Source organism: Elephantulus edwardii, unplaced genomic scaffold (assembly GCF_000299155.1).
Source record: "Elephantulus edwardii isolate Elephantulus edwardi_28Jun2011 unplaced genomic scaffold, EleEdw1.0 scaffold00006, whole genome shotgun sequence".
NCBI classification, from domain to species: domain Eukaryota; kingdom Metazoa; phylum Chordata; class Mammalia; order Macroscelidea; family Macroscelididae; genus Elephantulus; species Elephantulus edwardii.
The window spans coordinates 1,732,461-1,751,940 of record NW_006399756.1 but is presented as its reverse complement, the minus strand read 5'-3'; the positions used below and the strand labels follow the sequence as shown (position 1 = coordinate 1,751,940).

The 19,480-nt window shown below is 50.4% G+C and overlaps 1 protein-coding gene across 1 annotated transcript in view; it reads right to left on the bottom strand.

Moving 5' to 3' along the window:
- The window catches only part of TCERG1L (transcription elongation regulator 1-like), a 186,219-nt gene that overhangs the window by 36,919 nt on the left and 129,820 nt on the right, over nt 1–19,480 (bottom strand). The window contains exon 12 of the mRNA XM_006880123.1: nt 2,468–2,622. Within this exon, the coding sequence (XP_006880185.1) occupies nt 2,468–2,622 (155 nt within the window). The remainder of the gene's footprint in view (nt 1–2,467; nt 2,623–19,480) is intronic.

Genomic DNA, 19,480 nt, shown 5'->3' with positions numbered 1-19,480 from the left:
CTCCTTGAAATGAAGCAAAGGAAGAAGTAGCTCCCAATTATGCCCAGGGTACAAGCCAGGAGCACGCAATGTGCCTTTCACTAAGCAAACACAGGCCTTGTTATGATAAACGGGCCCTCCGTGTTTCTCCTGGGCGGGCGGGTCGAGTGATCTTTATAAATTGCACTTCCGTCTCATGTCTGAGTGAGACCTGGAGGGGGAACATTTCCTACAGTGTGTGTGGTTCCTGTTGCCTTTTTTCCTTTTAGCTGATCCTTCCAGCATACAAAACAGCCATTCAAAAGTTGATACTGCTGGATCAAAGGAGCAAACACAATTTAAAAACCCCAACTCCTCCTGCCCCTGGATGGGGCTTCAGTCTCAGATCCGTTATCTGTAGGAGATGTTTCCTGCCCAGCCTCACCAGAGAGGATGCGAGTCTCACCAGAGAATGTTCTCCACAGTCTGGGGAGAAACAAACCTCTTAAATTCATCATTCCTCAGTCTTATCAGATATCTTCCATTGTCTCAAGTGTGATCTTTAAACGAGCAAGGTGAAAGAGCCTTGTCGGTGCAATGGTGAAACTCTAGGCTGCTGCCTGAAAGGCTGGCAGTTCGAGTCCACCAGCCACTGTGAGGGAGAAAAGCCTTGACAATCTGCCAGGAAGGATGACCTCTAGGGGACCCTGTGGGCCAGTGCTGCTCTGTCACATGGGTCCCTGGGGGTCAGAATCGGCTTGGCGGCACTCACCACCACCACCAACTTCATTTTGCAGTTGGTTCTGACTCACAGCTGAGCCTTCAGCACGTTTCCAAGGCTGTAAATGACACAGCCACACACTGTCCACCCTTCTCCATGTATCGGTGAGGTAGGAGCACTAAAAATGCTAGGAAGACTTTCAGAAATCCCTCTTCTAGAACTCTATCAAATGATTCTGGACTTGACTGCAGGGTGGACCGGTGTCATCTTTTGCCAGCCCTGTATGACGCGGACAGAATCTCTGGTGGCATGGTGTTGTGTATTGCACTGCTAACTACTAGGTCAGTGCACAGCTGTACCCTCTCCTGTGATAAGGACATTCAGTCCCGGGCCCCCAACAGAAGGCAGCACGGGGAGGACTCAACCCTACGGCAGTGGGCTAGGCTGGGCTTCCTGAGACCTGGAGGAAGAAGCAGCATTACCAGCTCAGTAGGCAGCCCGCAGACACGAGACCGAGACCCTCACACGGTGCTCAGGGTCCCCGGTCAGGGCAGCCATGCTGCGGGTGGGCCTTCCCTCTGCCTGACACAGAGTGTGGCTCAGGTTCACGTGCAGTCAGTGCTATTTTTAACCCTCATGCTTAGGGAGACGGGCTTTCCCAACACAGTGGCTAATAAAAAATGCATCAGCTCTAATCGGGAAGGATCCTTTCTGAAAAAGCAAAGTCATTCTTCTCTCGCTCTGTGGAGTGAGAACCAGGACGGAGGCAGCTTCCTCCACACCCAGTCCTGCAATGCTACAGCCAGAAACGCCCCTCGTGGGACCCAGGCAGAGGTTTTAATCACGGAAATCTCCATTCAACTGATGGAAGGACAGGGTCATGCGGAGACAGAAGGAAGCTGCCCTCTTCTGTGTCCTGTGGTCTCTCAAGTGGAGTTCCTGGGACTTGGGGACAAAAAGAACACACCCTGGGGCCAGGGGGCTGAGGGGCTGGGAGGACCAAGGTCTCTGCATTGCCACCCTCACACAGACAGGCCTCGCCCTCAGGAGGAAGGGCCAGCCTGCCCACCGAGGGCTCCAATAAATGGTCAAACTGACACAGTGAGCACAGGCCCTTCGAAGTCAGCTTCAGATAGAACTGAAAACAAGCCGAGGAGCCCCGGTGGTGCAGTGGGTAAGCGCTCCACACCGAGGGGTCGGCTCTAGGAAGCCACCAGCAGGTCCACGAGAGAAAGAAGACACCATCTGCTTGCTGCTAATTCTGGCCTAGGAACCCCGTGGGGCTGTCCTGTGCCACAGAGCCACTGTGCGTGGGCACTGCCTAGACAGCTAGACAACATGGACACACACTAAACCCTTACACAAAGTCAGAGTTAAACCAGGGGCCACTGCTGAGTTGCATCTGACACAGAACTGGTCCACAGGGTCCTCAATAGCCAATCTTCCCAAAGGAGGTCACCAAGCCTTTTCTCCGGGGGTTCTCTCGGCAGACTCAAAGACCCCACCTTTCAGTCAGCAGCTAAGTGCTTTAACCTCTGATGTCACCCCAAAACACTCAACACTGAAGCCACTCGCAGTCCTGAGTGGATGCCGACTCACAGTCACCCTACAGGACAGAGACATGTCCTGCCAGGTCCCCAAGCTGAAAACCTTTATGGAAGCTGCATGCTACGTCTTCCTCCCACCAAGAAGCTAGAGGATTCAAACTGCTCACGTTGTGGTAAGTGGCCACTGCTTCACCCCCTCCCCTCCAGGACCCGCAGACACGGGGTGCCCAGTGATAGTTACGTGTGGATGTTTCCAGCTTGCGCTTGTGGGGAGGGTCTTCAATGATCCTATTGAGGTCCCCACGGTTCCTCAGGTCCAGGGGCTTCTCCCAGACAGACAGCTGCATTGTGGGGTTGAAGAAGAAGACTCGGTCATCACCCGTCCAGACCACACACCTGTGTGAACGGAGAGCACAGCTCAGTCGGTGGCTGACATTCAACTAGGAAACGTTCCTGGGAGTGTGAGTAAGCCACACGGGGACTGGAGAACACCGGACTGGAGCGCCCCGGACTGGAGCCCACCGGGTCTGGATCATATCAGGACTGGAGCTTGGGGCCTGCACGGGGCACTGAGGTCAAGCCACATAATGTGAGCACTGCAGCTCTGGGAGCGTTAACCTGCCTGGCACTTCTTCTCATCGGCCTTAGGATAGAACAATGATGGCCACTATTTACGAGTAACAAAACCAAACTCTCAACCTTGTGTGATTAACAGGACAATAACAACAATCACCTCCAACAAAAAAGGAAACTGATGTTCTAGCTGAACAATGTCAGAGCTCACAAGGTCATTCATTAAGTGAAATTCTTGGTTGTTTTCCTGAGCACCAATTGCTTCTATTTTATTTAAATTATCGTTTCAGTTAAAGTTTACAAGCTGGTGGGTGTTCCATTTAAACCATTCAGACATATTTTGTTTTCTACATTCATCTCAACACCCACATGCCATTCTGCTTCTCTCACTTAGTTCCTGAAATTCTCTCCATAAATCCTTCTATCTAATGCCACCAGGGCATCATCCTGGGGCAAATGCTGCTCTCCTGGCCTCATCTGGCTACACAATTAAGGAGTGAGGGCCCCCAGGTTTGCTGTTCACCTTATCGGCCTGCCTACTGTTCGGCTGAGGGAGCTGTGGGGCGAAGCAGGCAGAGGCTGTGGTCCTAACCTGGCTGTGGTTCCTCTCAGGTGGGAGCCGCTCTCAGGGAGAAAGACAGACACTCCTCACTTGTGCAGTTTGCTGCCTCTGAAAACCCACATTAGAAGCAACAGCGACTCGGTTCTGACACCATGGCAGTGAAGTCTAGGGGTTGGTTCTGGCTGGTTTGTTTGTTAACGGAGTATTGAGCCGTAGGGTGAGTTTTCCTCCACATGTGAATGATAATGAGGTGAGGTCACGGCCTGAGCCTCTGCCAATCTCTGTCCAACAGCAAACCTGGCTTTCTCATGTTTGTGAGTTGTGTTCCACATTTCTCCCCACTCTACCCAGCTCTTCTGCTACGATTCCTTTAATGTGGTCAGAGGTGGGAGCCAGCCACTGCCTCGATTTTCTGGTCCTGGAGTTCTGAGGCTGAGGCTACGTGGCACATCCGTCCTTTGGACTAATTGCTCCATTACTTCTCCCTCTTCTTTGTTCCAGACAAGGAGAATCAGCACAGCGAGCACTCCCTAAGTTTAAAGACCCCAATCACTACCCCCCAAAGCAGGATATAGAACAGTGTCTTCACGGACTATGTTGTCAATTGGCTTTGATGTCCTCTAAGACCATGATCTCATGTCCGAGGACCAGCACCTCACTCCCTCAGGGCATTTGGTTATTATTTAGAAGCTTAAAAGCATTACCCCCATTGGCTTTGCTCTATCGTTGTTGTTGTTGTTGTTATGTGCTGCCAAGTTGCCTGAGACTTATGTAACCCTATGCATAATAGCTCTGACCCTGCCCTAGCCGGAGCTAGTCTCATTGTCTCTGACACCCCTAACCCCATTAGCTCAGTTACTGTTGTCAATCTATCTCATCCAGGTTCTTCCCCTCTTGTGCTGTCTGTCCAACTTTCTAAGCACGATGTCCTTCTCCAAGTACTGGTCCCTCCCAGCTACATGCCTGAAGTATGTGAGAAGTATGTGAGATGGAGATTCCAAATCCTCACCTCTAAGGAGAAACTTGATTTCACCCTCTCCAGGATAAACCTGTTTGTTCTCTTTGCAGTCCATGCAATGTTCAATAGTCTTCTTCAGCACCCAAATCAAAGGCATTGATCCTTCCTCTATCATCTTTATTCATTGTCCAGCTCTGTGATGCATACTAAGTAAGTAACTGCATGGCCTGGATCAGGTGCACCTTAATCTCCAGACTGATATCATTGCTCTTTAGTACTGGAGAGGTCCCTTACAAATTTTCCTAATGAAATTCATCTTTTGATTTCCTGACTGCTAGTGCCAAGAGTGTTGATTGTGGAGCCAAGCAAGTTGAAATGTTTAACACTCTCCTTTCTATCTTTCATTGGCCCAGTGGTGAGACTCTCTGTCTTTTTGATGTTGAGCTTCAATCCACATCGAAGACACTGTCTTTGACCTGCAGCAAACCTGTCAGGCTTTCCTCATTTGCATCAAGCAAGGTTGTGTCATCTGCATAGAGAAGATTGCTGATGAATCCTCCCAAATTATCTGTTCCACATATAAATTGAAAGGTATGGAAACAAGACACATCCCTGATATACTTCCTTCTGATTTTGAACCATGCTATGTTTCCTTGCTGTTTTGATGACTGCTTCCTGGTCCAAGTATAGGTTTCACATTCTTCCCAGAGTCAGCCACAGTTTGTTGTGATCCACACAATCAAAAGTCTTTGCATAGCCAATGAAACACAGATAGACATTCCTCTGGTACTGCTTTCTGCCAAGATCCATCTGACATCGGCAATAAAGTCCCTAGTGCCACAGCCTCTTCTAAACCCAGCTTGTAGTTCTGGTAGTTCTCTGTTGATGTACTGTTCCAATAATTTTTTTATAATCTTCAGGAGGATTTTGCTTGCATGTGCTATTATTAGTTATATTAATCTATAATTTCTACACTGTTTTTTAACACATTGCTGCAAATGACGGTAATACGGGGGGGGGGAGGGGGGAGTGTTTCTAAGCACGGTGGTCAATTAAAAGTGTGCAGGAACGTGTTAATCACCTTTCTTGGCATGGGAAAACATATGGATCTCTTCTAGTCAGCTGGCCAGGCAGCTGTCCTCCAGATTGCCTGGCACGACCTGGTGAGCATGTCCAGGGTAGCATCTGGTTTTGAAATATCTCAACTGGTGTTCCATCAATTCCTTCAGAGAAGCTGAACTGCCTCCTTCATCACCATTATCTCTGGATAATATGCTGTTTAGTGAAATTCTTCTTTGTCATCCAGTTCTTTTTGGTAGTGACTCTGTATTATCCTGCCGTGCACGCAGATGTATTTACAGCATATACTAAGATAAACACTGAAGGATCTGTACACATCAGGTGAGGTCCATGTGTATGGCCATCACTTGTGTTCCCTATAAAAAATATTTGCAATGAATAAATCATTGATTGTGCAGAATTCTATCACTCTGTCTCCAGCCTCACTTCTGAGGCCAAGTTCATGTTTTCCAGCTACTCACTCTTCTTTCTCTGTTCCCAATGTTTGCATCCCAGTCACCCATTATTATTAATGCATGCTAGTTGCACGTTTGATCGATTTCTGACCACAAAAGTTCGTACAAGTCTTCTATTTCCTCCTCTTGGTGCATATATTTGAATGATATTTGAATGATAGTGGCATTAATAGGCCTTCCTGGTATGCATATGGGTATCATTCTGCCATCCACACAGATGTATTTACAGCAAACACTAAGATGAACACAGAAATATCTGTACACATAATGGAGACCTTCAAAATACCACTGCTTTTGTTATTCAATCCTTGGGCTCCTGCAAGCACAGAGTATGTCTAAATTAGAATATCATTAAAATTTAGCCAGTTAAAATCCCTGCAGAATAAAGATTAGCAGGATACTGCTAAGATTACAGACTCTGAAACCTGGGGAAGGTGGTTATGGGTCGGACTCTGTCACACGGCAGAGTGCTGAAATCCTAATTCAGATGCACATGCAGTACCTTGCCCAGGGATCAAATTACTCTGAGAGTGGTTTCCAGAACATCTCTCCTGTGTGTGTCTCGGGGGGCATGAGGGGTTCAGCATGAAGAGGGGCTCCACTCGCCCACCGTGGCAGACAGAGGAAATGGACTTCTGGGATCAGCAATGTCAGCTGCCTGCCCCCGTCCATTTTCAGAGGAACAGGGATGGACATTTATGTTTTGTGTTGCCATTCCCACGAAGCTAAAATGACTTGGGAGAATACGGTGTATTTCTTAGTTCCCTATCTGCAGAAGGCCATCAGAGAGGAGAAACAGTGACAGCAGGGAAAAGAGAAACGAGTTTGTGGGCGAGAAGATGATCCCATGAGTCTGAACCACAGGGAAGTCTGAACTCAACCACTTGTCCTTGTGAGCAGGGCTACTCATGAGCACACAAGCCTCTGCCACTGGGTCCCATCCCTGAGCCTGTCTCCCCTGGGGCTCCAGAAGGAAATTACCTCTGCGGACACCTCAGTTTGGGCTCTCGGAGGCTGGTCCTGGAGGTCTCAGCATGGTGAAAGGAAAGCGTGTGAGGTCTCTGAGCTTCAGGTGGACGCACCTATGACTTTCTCAACCTGGGGACACCCTTGTCCCCCATCCTGTTCTAATTTCAGGACCAGTCTCAGAATTCAGGACCACTCAGTCAAGGCTGATCGGGCCTCTCATCTGCCAATTCCACCTGACATATGTGCCAGTTCCAGGCCCCGGAGTCCTCCCTCTGACCTTCCAGTGCCCTGAGACCACTCCCACCTCTCTCTGGACCTCAAGTGTCCCCACAGCAGCCCCTTGCCCGGTGTGGCAGGCCACCACAGGTACCACCATTACCAGACACACACACACAGAGCACACACACACTACGAGCACATACAAGGGGAATTCATCCTGAATTTATGCTGACCCCGGCTGCCACAAGCACACAGATCCCACAAACGTACGAGCACACAGTGTACATATACGTGCACGGAGGCACAGATACACGTAACACAGATGAACACACATGACACTATGTGCAGCCACACAATGACCACCGCACACTTGTGTGTGTGTGTACAGACACACACATGTAACACAGGCACACACATGCACAGACTCTCCACACATCATACCCTGATGCACAATGCACACAAGCACATGTCTCACTGTCATTTATGTGTGTGTACACATGTCCACAAATATAAAACATGCATGTCACCATCACAAATATACATCAGACACTCCAGTGAATCACTCTCTCTCTCACACACACACACACACACACACACACACAATCACACTCCAGTGATATGGGCTACTGCATCCCAGTGCTGACCACAGCACTCCACACAGACCCGCTGACTCGCCTGGTCTCGGGGTGGTGTGAAGAGGACCCTTGCGAGGGCCTGATGGCCGCCGTGGACCCTGACTATTGGCAGTGCCCAGCACCATGGGCTCAGGGTCATGTCCTGAGTTACAGAGAGGGCGGCTGGGCTGCAGTGGGCCCTGGCCGAGTCCTTTCACACCCTGATCCCACGACTGGCTCCTGGCTGCCAGCTCCTGCTCTGCTCCTGGCCTCATTTCTGGCTGGACCTCAGGCCTCGGCCTCTGTCACTGCTCCTCCATCATGGAGCTCACAGCTGCTCCAGGTGAGTACCCCAGCAGTGCCCGTCACACCTGGTCACCTGCCACGGCCACCTGCAGTCTACAGGAAAGGACTCCTCTCTCAGGCAGCGCTTGGCTCCAGCGGGATCATAGATAACTCAGCCATAGGCTGCACCCCCTGACGTCTCCTCCCTCAGCTCTCAGGCGTCCACATCCCATCTGAGACATGGGTTCTGGAGCCCAGTTCCAGACAAACACCTGGTACCTCCGTCCAACCCGAGGCCACAGATGGGTGAGCAGTGAGTTCACTTCCTCTCCGAATCCCACCGTCCCCAAGTTGTGCTGTTCACCCCGGAAAGAGGGCTTACAGTCAGATTGATTTGATCACGCTCTGCCCAGACTCGGGATCAGTCTTGGCTGTAAATCTGGTGTTTTACAAGATGCACCGAGTTTCCATTTCCAGCTCTCAGGCATAGAGACGACCACCTCTCCACCTGCCCTGCTGGGAAACCAGCCCCCTGGAAGCCCTCGGTTGGTGTGGAAGCATCGCCAACCACAGCTCACCACTGCCATGCTGCTCAAACCAGGGAAGAGCAGAGCTGATTAGGGCCGTAACAGGGGATTATTACCCGGGAGAGAGGCGAGTGACAACAATTAGCACAGCGCACATTTATATCCTGGCTGCAAAGACCCCAGTTCCTGTGCCCGAGGGGAACGTGCAGAAGTGAACCAGGAGCCTGTGGCACTACAAATAAGTGTGGTTCCCCTAGAGAAATCTGCCCATCCACTCGTTACGCTTGGTTTCAACTAGACAGAGCCAGCTGTAACATGCAAAATTAATTTTATGTATCATTTTATGCACACTTTAAGTAATATGTATATGTTCCTCTTCTTTAATCAGACATCTGATTTCTGGAGTCCTGCCGCACTTCCTCTTGCCTTAACTGTCCCTGTATCCCCAAGGATATAATTAGAGCATCAGTGTTATTTAATTCTGCTGTTGGGTACGTCCACACTCAGCATCCCCAATACAGGAAAAGCTGGACTTGTTCAACGGGAAACGGGGAGGCTGTTTCTATTTGTGCCAAAGGATTCTTGCTATTGAACTACCTTCCCCACCACAGTGGTTGGAGTGATAGCAGCTCATGGAGGCCCCGCGTGCAGAACCGAGCTCTGCAGGATGTTGCATGGCTGGTATATTGGAAGGGAGTCACCAGGCCTTTCTTTCACAATGCTTCTGGCTAGACTAGAACCTCTAGACGTTTGATTAGCATATGAGATTTTGGACTAAATGCAAAAGTGTAGAAACTAAGATGATAAATTTGCTTCTCTATCCAAGTTCTGGCATCAGTCTACTGGGAAGGGAGGCAATCCCTGCTTGCTCTGTACACATATATGTAGCATTGGACAAATTTGCACCCAAGGATCTCTTTGAAGTGCTGGAGAGCAAGGATGTCACTTTAAACACTAAGGTGTGCCTGTTCCCAGTGAGGATGTTGTACGTTTTCTTAATATGAATGTGAAAATTATGAACAAGGAAGATTAAAGAACTGATACCTTTGAATCGGGGTGTTGGTGAAGTCCATTGAATACATCACGGGTTCTCAAAAGAATAAATCTTGGAAGAAGTTAAGTTCAGGTGCTCCCTGGAGGCAAGGATGGTGAAGCTTCACCTCACACTTCGGGCACATTGTGAGGAAGTGCCAGGCCTTAGAAAAGACCTCGTGCTGGGGGAGCTAGGCAGTCAGAGAGAGAAAGGAAGACCCTCAAGGCCGTGGATGACAGTGACCATGGTGGATGACAGTGACCATGGTGGGCTTGATTACGTTCAAGGCCGTAACTGTGACGCAGGATAGGGCAGATCTCCTATTCACGGGGTCACTAGGGGCCACAGCCAGCGTGGTGGCACCAATTAACAAATGCACACACAGTCGTGCCCCCCCCACACACACACACACACAAACACAGGCACGTCCATGAACTCTCAGCCACACCCGCCATCTGTCCCCACATGCTAGGAATCAGGAAGAGTGTCCTGTCAGCTGGGACACAGTGGGACACTCTCTAAGTCACAGACAGGGCAGGGTCCCCACGGCCATTTTCCTTCTCCTCCTCCGTCCTCTCTTGAACTTGGTCGGGAGGGGTGGGCTGGACAAGATGGGGTGGCCCTCACGCCCACACATGGGGTAGGCTGCCTGCCCCACATCGACTCAAAGAACAGCAACTGGAAAAGCCGCCCACCTGTCTGCAGGCCGAGCCCTGGGAGCCAGCTCCCAGCAGCAGCAGCTCCCGGTCAACGCGGAGCACACGAGCCACCGATGCTCTGCCGTGGAAAGCAGCGGAAGGAGGCAGGCTCACTGTCTGCAGAGCAGCCTTGGGCCTGGCAGGTGCTGCATGTCCACTATCCCTCAGCCCGAGGACAACACAAGGATTTGTCATCTCTGTCACAAGGTCAGCCAGGCTGGCCTTGTCACAGCAACACTTGGGTGGGGGGCTCAGGCATCTGAGGGAGGGGTGCATCCTGTATGTCTCAAGTCCAGGATGCAGACCCCACCTGCAGGAAAGGACAGGTGAGATGATTCCCTAAGCAGGGGAGAGGACAAGGCCCCTCCCGCCAGCTGGACATGAAGACATTAGAAAATGACAAGAAAGTCAGGAAGAGGCTTCCTCCTGGCCTCTGAGGTCAGCCCTCATCCAGTGACAAAGCCGGGTGACAACAAACCCAGCCAAAAGGGTGTCCACGTGCCTTTGCTCTTGAGGGTAGCCAGCTTTGAACCCCTGTACATAATTTACAGTGTTGTTGTTGTGTTGTTATGTGCCGGCAAGTCACCTGCGAATCACAGCAACCCTGTGTACAAGAGCCCTAAACCCTGCCCTATCCTGTGCTAATCTCACTGTCTCCGACACACCTGCCACCATTACCCCAGTCCCTGCGTCAATCCTCTCATCAAGGGTCAACTCTCCTGAGCTGTCCCTCCACCCTTCCAAGCATGACGTCCCTCTCCAAGGACTGATCCTGCCTTGCAACATGTCCAAAGTATGTCAGATGAAGCTTCAGAATCCTTGCCTCCAAGGAGCAGCCCGGTTTAACCCTCTCCAGGATGGATCTGTTTGTTCTCTTAGCAGTCCACGGTATATTCAATACTCTTCTCGTGCACCACAGTTCAAAGGCATCAATTCTCCTTCTATCACCTACATTATGAGAGAGATTTTCTATTAATCATCAGCTACTGTGTGTAGACGAATGTTCTGATTTGAAGTAATGAGCGACGTGAAGAAGGGATCCCACTGCGCCCAACAGGAAGGAGCTGGGCTGCTGAGCTGCTGACCACAGCCCTGGCCACCATCCTTCTAGCCTTAAATGGAGGGGTGTAAAACCCTGGGGGGCTTGTTCTCAACACCCAACGCCTTGTCCAGGGTTCCTGTACTGTCTTCTAAGTCAAGGGCTTCCATGGAGTCCCACCCTGACTACTGCACATGGCTTCCAGAAGGACCCAGCTTTGTTGCCAGGCTGGCTTTGGCCTGTGGGGACCCATTGTCATTGCTGCTGTGCGTCAAGTTGGAACCTGACTCATAGCTGACCTTCCAGACGGTTTTCAGAGCCAGTAACTCGTATGTGAGGAGATGTCCATCTTTCTGCCACAATATTGTGACAGTGACATTAACAGTGACCCATTACCACAGAGCAAACCCTGCCTGATCCTGGGTCGTTCTCACGGCCTCTGCTTGGCTCTTGGCCGCCGCTGCATACAGCGCAGTCAGGCATTCGTATTGAGGGCCTTCCCCACTGCAGAGCCTCCTCTTCTCAGGGGCAGGAATCACACGCTCTGGCAGAAGATGAAGTGTCGCCCCGGCCCAGTCCAAGGAGATTTGTTTGCGCTTTTGACAGTGAACAGTATATTCAGTACTCTTCACCAACTCCAGAACAAAGGCATCAATTCTTCCGTCCTCCTTCTTCCTCTTTCACATGCAAATGAAGCAGCTGAAAATATCATGGCTTGGATCAAGTGTGTCTTGGATCAAGTGCGTCTTGGATCAAGTGCATCTCGGTCTTTAAAGCGATGTCCTTATTCTTTAAAGAGGTCCCTGACAGCTGGTATGCCCAGTAGAATATGTCTTCTGATTTCCTGCTGCTGCTACCCTGGGTGGTGACTGTGCTGATTTCAAACACGGTCTCATCATTCTCATCATAATCAGAGACCTTGATATTCTCAGATCAAAAAAGGGCCTCATTCATTAATGCCTGACTTCCTCTCCCAGGTCAACATCTACCACCTTGTCCCCCATCCCCGAAAGGCCAGGAGAGCCTTGACCCTCGGCTGCCTTGGACTCATGGTAACAGTCCGGGCGGGGGCTGTACGACCAGCCTAGAGCAGCTAGAAGTGGTGCAGCCCAGGCTCCATTAAGGAGCCACCTCTGGGGGCCTTTGGTAATGATGTGAATGGCAGTTTCTTCGCAGTCTCTCCATTTTCCTCAGTTAATTTGACTTGACATTTAATGTAACATTAGCATCTCCTCCCCAACATGTGACTTCACCTGCTCCTTTGCTGCCATCATAAAGACTCAATTATCCAAGGGGGACAGAGTGACATTTGCTTTCTCTTCAGCGGAGTATGTTCAGAGAAGAGCAGCGTTGTGCAGTCTAGAGCCTGGTCGGAGCCAGTGCCCCTGAGTAGTTATGAGGAGCAGACACGGAGCGAGACCGAGTGGCCTCCTCGCTCTGCCACGGAGCAGTCGGGACCCACCCCGGGTGAGCATCCCTTTAACACCTTCCCGTCTGTCATGAAAACTCCTCCAGCTTCAACCCAGAGCAAATCTTAGGCATTAAAGCCAAGAACGTTCATGACCAGTATTTTTAACAAATCTGAAATTTGTGACCGTGGAGTCGACCTTGACTCCTGATGATCCCATGAGCCAGAGCCAATCTGTGTTCCGTAAGTTTCCAGTAACTGGTATTTCAGAAGAAGGTCAACAGGTCTTTCCCTGACGGATCTTCTGGGGAGGTTGAATTGCCCACCTTTTGATCCATAAACAAAGCTTAACCATCCGCCTCATTCAGAGACTCAGACTCAGTAAGAAACGCATTTCATTCTTTCATGTTTCTCATTGCTGTCAAGTCTGAACCAATCACAGCTGACCCTCAGCAGGTTCCCAGAGGCTGAAATTCACAGGGGAGGAGGCTGCCTGTCTTTTTCTCTTGGAGAAACTGACAAATCCAAATTGCCTGTCTGAGTAGGCTGTGCATCTCCTTACCCACTAGGCCACCAGAGCTCCTTAATAAATGAATAATTACATATAAACAAGGAGATAGGAGTAGCAAAAAGCTGCACTGCAATCCCAAAGGCACACAGTTAAAATCCACCAGCAGCTCCACAGGATGAAGACACACAATCTTCTCCTGTGCAATTACCCGCCTCTGAAAACCTGCCGGAGGGTCAGCTGTGGGTTGGTTCTGACTCGAAGGCACACACAACAACAAGATGAGGCCCGTGATAGGGCTGTGGATGCCAGTGGTCCTCACAAGGACCATTACCCACGCACATTATGTCACCTAACCTCGAGCCCACCCCCGCTGAGTTGGTCTGCCTCGTGATCCTACAGGACACATTACAGCTTTGCCCACAAGGGTCCCAAGGCTCTAACCGTTCTCTTCAGCTGCTCTGTGGAAGAAGGATGGGCACTCTCCTCCTGTGCAATTTACTGCCTCGGAAAACCCACTGGAGAGTCAGCTATGGGTCGCTTCTGACTCAGTGGTACCCAACAACAATCTTTACGGGAGTAGCCTGCCTCATCCCTCCCAGGAACTGGATGGTGCCAACCACCTGCACACCGCTGGATGCTAGAACTCTGCACCACTAGGCTTCCTGATCTGCACAAGTGTACCTTGTAGGTCCAGCGTCTGCCTTAAGGCAGGGGTGCAGAGCTGGGCCTTAGCTTTAGAGCTGTGACAGGACCAGGATGGTGCGAATGCACCTCACTCACCTTGGTAACATGCCACAGAGCGCTGGCATCTCAATGACTTTGCCTCTTTTGATGAAACATGACTGCGCTCTGACAGGAATTCAAACCTGAAGGGCCCGCCTTCCCCACTGATAAATTATGATCAAAAAGGGACTTTGATGGTGCTACTAATAAATCAGTTTCAAGAAAAAATAATCATATATCAGTCTATATTTTCTAGAAACTGATATAAGTCTAAAACCAGTGTTAAAGGAAATGTAATTATGTGTAAATCCATAGCCTTGTAGATAACTTTAAACGTTACTTAATCTTTGGCATTTATTGTCATTTAAGGCACAAGCTCATGGATTTTACACTTTGTTTAGCAATTGCCTATGAAATTTCCCCACATTATCAACAACTCCCATAAAAACATTGTAATTACCTTCCACCACCAGAATGGTTAATCCCCCAAGGCCAGATGATTAGAAAAGAACAAAGAGCTTTTTTCAAGAGACTAAAACAATGCTTTTCAGGTATTAATATACTAAAACTAGAAGCAAATGAAAATAATGACAGTTCCATTGCCACCTTCACTGCTACAAGCTCGGTTTTTCCGTCCAGGAGTTGTTCGGTGTCACTTCTTATGAGCACGGACACGCACTCTTCATTTCCCTCCTTCAGGAAACGGCAGGACCCTGTGGTAGCACTGTGCATTCAGTGTATGGTGTCCCTCAGCGGTGTCCCTCAGAGGTGTCCGTCAGCAAGGTCCCTCATCGCCGTCCCTCAGAGGTGTCCCTCAGAGGTGTCTGTCATCAGTGTCCCTCAGAGGCATCCATCAGCGGCATCCCTCAGAGGTGTCCGTCATCAGCGTCCCTCATCGCCGTCCCTCAGAGGCGTCCCTCAGAGGTGTCTGTCATCAGTGTCCCTCAGAGGCGTCCATCAGTGGCGTCTCTCAGAGGTGTCCATCATCGCCGTCCCTCAGGGGCGTCCATCAGTGGTGTCCATCTGTGATGTCCATCAACGGGGTCAGTCAATGGTGTTGCTCAACAGCGTGACTCAGCATCAAATGAGCCTTCGTGTCCCCTGAGCTCCTGCCGAGAGCCAAGTGCAGGACAGTCTGCCCTCTGAGGCCGTGTTTAGTGCTCAGTGCACAGGCCTGAGAGCAGAGATGGCACACGGCTTTTCCTCTCCTTTCATCTGTTGACACTGCACTGATTCTGTATTTCTGGAGCGTCCACGGCTACATTTGTGCTTTTAGGGAGGCTTTGTACCTAACATCTCTGCTGTCGATGAGAATAACAGAGAAGGAATCACACGTGAGCAATTGTGGTCCTCAGCTCTGAATCCCAGCAGCCCCGTGAAGCCCCTGAGCAGAGCTGTGACCCCCTGGACTTGCAGGGACTCATCTCAGAAGCAGGTCACCCACCACACCTGTCTTCCGAGATGCCGCTCGAAACTCCAACCCACCCCCTCTCTATATATATATATGTGTGTGTGTGTGTGTGTATGTGTGTGTGTGTATCTCTAATAAATATAATATTGTTTTTGTCGTTAATTGCCATCAAGTCAAGCACAATTCATAGCAACTCTATGAACAGAAGACCTGAGGCCCTTCAATTACTATCATTTCTCAAAATAATGTCACTCCTGCTTCCAAACATGTCTTAAACTGGGAGCTCCACCAAACACTGTCCACCCTGGGCAACTGTTATGTGATTTGAAACATCAATGGCACAAAGTTCAGCATCCCAGCAACCCCAGGTTACCTCAGTACAGCATATTGACAGAAGAGTGCTGTACCACTTAGGAGAATGTTCCTCCAAAATATAATAGCAACTAACTTTAAATACAAAGGCCTTCCCCAAGGTCTTGTTGACTCTAAACAAGAAGCTTAAATAAAAAACAACCAATATAGTATGTTGTTATTGTTGTTGTATGCTGTTGAGTTGCCTGTAACCTATAGTGACCCTATGCACAGCAGCTCTGAACACTACCCTGTCCTGAGCCAGTCTCACTAATTCCAACATAACAACCCCCACTGCCCCAGATACTGTATCAATCCATCTCATCCAGGATCTTCCTATCCGGTGCTGTCTCTCCACTTCCAGGCATGATGCCCTTTTCCAAGGACCAGTCTCTCCTGGTCACGTGCCCAAAGTATATGAGATGGAGCTTTAAAATCCTAGCCTCCTAGGAGAAACTTGGCTTCACCCTCTCCAAGACAGACCTATTTGTTTTCTGAGCAGTCCATGATATGTTCAAGACTCTTCTCCAGCACCACAACTTGAAGGTCTCTATTTTTCTTCTGTCATCCCTAGTCATCCTTCAGCTCTCTGAAGCATGACAAGTAATTGCGAAGACCAGGGCTTGGATTAGGCGCACCTTTGTCTGTAGACTGACATCATTGCTCTTCAGCACTCTGGAGAGGTCTATGACAGCAGATTTTTCCCAATGCAGTTTGTCTTTTGATTTCTTTACTGCTGGTGCTAAGAGTGTTGACTGTGGAGCCAAGCAAACTGTAACTGTTAACAACCTCAATCTCTTCATCATCCATCCCGATGCTGCCAAATGGCCCAGTGGTGAGAATCTTTGTCTCTTCACATTGAGCTTCAATCCATATTGAAGACCACAGTCCTTTTAAATATAATATATAAAAACCCAAACAGCACCATCATTGAGTCAGTTCTGACCCATCAGTGTAAGAGGCTGAGGACAATGGTCCCAGGGTGTTTCTAAGGCTGCATATCGTCATCGAGCCAAATTGCCGTGTCTTGCTCTCCAAGGAGCAGCTGGTGGATTTAACCACTGACATTTCAGTTAGCAGCCTGTACTTAACCCACTGCACTACCAGGAGCCCTGATTATACCTAAAACCATTGTCTTTGAATCAATTCTAACAAATAGTGACAATTCTGTTTCCAGAGCTCTGGAGGCCTGGATTGGAGAGCTGAACTGCTAGCTCAGAGAGCACGTCTCCCTCCGTACTAACCTCCAGCGACCCTGTGGGAGACTGTGGGAGACTGTGGGAGACTGTGGGACAAAGGGGGCAATCTCCTCCCACGAGACTCAGCCTCTGAAACATACTTGAGCGTCAGCTGTGCATCAGCTCCAACTCAGAGACAGTGAGAGTCTGGTCTCTAGCAGTTCTGAGGCTGTTAACCTTTACAGAAAGACTGTCCACATTTCTTCCTCAAAAGGGAGACCTAAACCATACGGTAAACACAACAGCACCAGGTCTTGCTAAGTCATACATTACAGAGAAGAATTAGGAATACTCCTAGCTTGTGTTGGTCATTCTGCATGCACTCATCCGGCCCTTCAGCACGGGGTAGTGAGACACAGAGAACAGAGGGGCACGGACTTCCTGCATCTCTTTTACAACAAGTTAGACAACACTAAAGCTTGGGAAAGTAAAGGGTCGGCAGCAAGAGGAAGACCCTCAATCAGACAGATTGGCAGTGGCCGTAGCCATGGGCCTCAAAGGTGGCAATGACCATGAGGGGCCCAGGACTGGACAGTGCCTCACTCTGTGTACACAGGTCACTAGGGGCCAGAGCTTGTGCGTCACCTAACAACAGCAGAAGCTCTTTATCACAGTTCAGCAGGCCTGCCCAGGAGCAAAACCAACCTGGAAAGAAACAGCAGAGGTTCTCACCTGAAAGGGCAAGCTGCTTCTCCAGCGCCACAGCTGTGAGGTGGGAAAGGGCCCGTGTGCGTGGCTGTCATGTCAACTATTAAAGCCTTCCACTTCAATAGTAGTAAAAATAGCAAAAAATGAGAACAAATGAATTTTGGGCTTTGTATTTTCAGTACACTTCAAGACTCTTGATCCTTTTTTGTCACTAAAACTGCCACAGCCCTAGCTAGCATCTGTATCTCACCCCTTATCCTGAGGAATCCCTACAGCAGACATTCAGACTGCTAGCTGAAGGATCCCTGGTTCAAACCCATCAGTGGCCCCTCAGGAGAAAGACTGTGGAGCTGAGCTCATGCGGGGATTTACAGCCTCGAATCCGAGAGTGTGGGCAGTCCCCAGGACTGTGAAATCACGTGGGGTGGATGGTCTATACCCCATCCTCCTCTCTCAGCTTGTGCCCACCCGAACTGCTTGGCCTGCCTGATCTAGACGGAACTTCCCAGAATCTGGAGGACCCTGTTTTTAGGAGGATTACAGTCTCAGGTTAAGCTCTGAAATGTGTTCCCACGTGTCTCATTTCTGGGTATTGTCTGAACTGGCAGTCCAGGTACTCTACCTGGGCGTCCTGAGGGCCACCTGCTCCTGCAGGTGGGAGGTATCTGATGCTGACTGACAAGGGGCCACTGTCCAGGACATGTCACTATGAAGGGTAGAGGTCCCCAGAGGCTGTGGAGCAGCACTGGATGTGGGCTTTGAGACAAAGGCAGATGGAGGTCAGGACCCACCATGCCACCCTGTCATCTGGCAGTCCCCACAGTACTGCCCAGGCCCACAAACTTGCCTCCTGGTGACCACAGCACCTCCATACTGCTCTTCATACCCCACATGGGAAGGCACAGGTGAGCTCCATCCCACCTGGCCCTTTCTTCTCACCAGCTGGCCCACAAAGGGCCTAGAGGCCTCAGAGAGAACAGAGAGCAGGGCTCCGGGGTGAAGGGTGGTCTGTCCTGGGGAGTGAGAAATCCAATATCAGATCCAGGTGAGCCACAGGTCAGCTGCCTACAGCACAGGGGCATCCAGACTCACCAAGCCGGGCCTTGCTTGGACCTCACTCATCAACTCCGCACAAGGCCCAGCTGAGAGACTGGCTGTGGTTCCCTCTCCCCAACGTACAAGCAGCACAGCCACTGGCCAGCACACAGCATGGGTCCAGCCACAGACAGCCTCAAGTGTGCCCACAGCTGTAGACTGGGAGAATACCGAGTGTCCCCTGGACTTCCAAGGAATGAACAGAGCCGTTTCAGAAGAAACAAGCTGCCTGATACTTAGATGTGAGATGATGACATCTGGATTCTCTGACTTTGTACTTGGCCTCAGGAGAACCCAGCTGCTTGGGACAGAGACGACGCTGGGGGATTTACAAAGAAGGAGACCTCCCATGCGGCGGATGGACACAGCCATGCTAGTGCACGCGAGTGTTCTAGTGACTGTAGAGATGGCAAGGAACCGGGCAGTGTCCCTTCTGCGGTGTGCGGACTCACCCTGACTCCCAGCTGGGCCCTGAGACTGCGGCAGCAACATGGGGGCAGGACGTGGGCAGCACACGGCAATGGCAGGAGACCTGGGTCCTCACCCCGAGCGAAGTCTCCCCATTCTCTCTGGGAGGACACAGCTGGTCTGAGCCAGGCTGAGCACTAATCAAGGTGGTGAGTGAGACCAGGCAGGTGGATGACCCCATGAAAAGGGCCCAGGAGGGTGACCCTGTGAACAGGCCCCAGGAGGGTGACCCCGTGAACAGGGCCCAGGAGAGTGACCACATAAACGGGGCCCAGGAGGGTGACCCCGTGAACAGAGCCCAGGTGGGTGACCCCGTGAACAGAGCCGTGAACAGGCCTCAGGTGAGTGACCCTGTGAACAGGACCCAGGAGGGTGACCCCGTGAACAGG